A 1,733-nucleotide genomic window follows, 5' to 3' on the forward strand; every position below is an offset into this window, starting at 1 on the left:
ATACAAAATGTAAGTATGATTGTTGAAAGAAGGTAAGCATATTAACGTATTTTAAGTCAGGTGAAATGGTTTCAGATTCGGCCGCAAAACCATGCTGGTCGTCGGCAGTGTGACGTACTCTCTCCTGGCCAACATCCTTTCCTGGCTTCCGAACTTCTCGGTCATTCTAGCCCTTCGCTTCTGGATGGGCCTGATGCACCCGACGTCGATCCACGCAGGATACACACTGGGTAAAGCTACGGTTACACTAGTCACACATAGTGATGGGAGCTTGGGATGTAAGTGGGTTGGGAGCCATTCATCCATCTGCTGTTACACAGTGAAAAGAGCCTCACCAGACCCAGTGTTGTTAAAATAAAAATAGTCGCTAGTACACCCTACTGTTAAATTGTCAGTAGCTGAGTTGCAAAGTTTGAATTTCAAAATGGAGACATATTTTCTTGGTCGGCTTGATTGTATCCTTAGCACGGGGGGACATGAGATATATTGCTTCGTAATTTCCTTTTCTAGCTCGGAAGATATGTATAAGTTGTCAGCATAGCTGATATAGTAATATGAGAGATTGATAAGTAAACTATATTTACATATTAAATATATATAAGATCTCGTCACTTGGTTCTAAAAGAATCCAGACTGCGCAAGTTCCCACGGTTTGTGGGTTCAGTCATATCCAGTTAATTAAGGGCGGTTACACGAGCGTAACCTTCATTTGTCCACTTCCCTCATCTCCCGAGTTCACATAATCTACTACTTGATCGCAAGTAGAAGCGGACAATATGTATCGTTTGGAAATCGGGCATGGCAAGTGTCTGTAGTCTGCCAAGAAAAGAATGCTCAACTACACAAATGATAATGATCATATATATTTCAGCTTATATGATTTTTTAATAGATATTGCATTTTATATAATCCTATTTTTCAATCGTTTGTTATTTTTGCACGGAAATCCATTTAGAAGTATCCGTAACGTCATCACTGTTTGCATACGCTCGTCTTCCAAGTTGCTCAAAGGAGCTTCAAACGAGGATAAATCTATTTTTTCTCTGCTATCACGAACGAACCCACATAGGTCGTTTTAGTAACCGTAGAGACTCCATTGTTACAGTAGATGACAAATAACCTGCGAGGCAGGCAGCGCGGGCAACCGTAGACGCTATATTTGCCTGAAATCGGTTGGAATGGCGATCATATCACAGACGGATTGCTGAAAAATACAAACTCGTGTGACATGATCTGACTTCGGTTACGTCAGCCTCCGACCCTCCAGATCGCGTCTCTGGCACTCCCACCACTAATCTGAACTTCCACAATCCCCATTATTATTAGTGAAGAAAATAGCAAATTAGAGTTAAAATATAGTTAAGCGAATTTTCAAATTACGTGAGTAATGTACTTTAAGATCTAGGATTTCCTTTTTGCCCTTTAAAAGTAGTTTTAAGACGAATAAATAATAGAAAAATCAGATGGGCATATTAACAAAGAAGATGAATGTGTGGATTAATATCATATATATTCACATCTGGAAAATCAACAGAAAAAATAAATAGAAAGATCTAAATACATCGGAGGAGAGCACTAACACTGAGAATTACAAATTGTATAGGTATCAGCCAAAACTGATAGGTTGCCCTTACAGAAGACGGGAATATTGAATCCCATTTCCTACTAAGTCGCTGGGACCCCCGCTCTCCTCGAACTACCCTGTAAGACTTATCTTATCAGTTAGAGTTTGT

General features: G+C 39.8%; 1 protein-coding gene across 1 annotated transcript in view; it reads left to right on the plus strand.

Annotated features, from left to right (window-relative positions):
- The window catches only part of LOC119589112 (organic cation transporter protein-like), a gene marked incomplete in the record, with an annotated part of 16,544 nt that overhangs the window by 4,640 nt on the left and 10,171 nt on the right, over positions 1-1,733 (plus strand). Inside the window, 1 exon segment of the mRNA XM_037937688.1 lies at positions 76-230. Coding sequence (XP_037793616.1) covers positions 76-230 — 155 coding nt within the window.

Source organism: Penaeus monodon, chromosome 25 (genome assembly GCF_015228065.2).
Source record: "Penaeus monodon isolate SGIC_2016 chromosome 25, NSTDA_Pmon_1, whole genome shotgun sequence".
In the NCBI taxonomy this organism is placed as follows: domain Eukaryota; kingdom Metazoa; phylum Arthropoda; class Malacostraca; order Decapoda; family Penaeidae; genus Penaeus; species Penaeus monodon.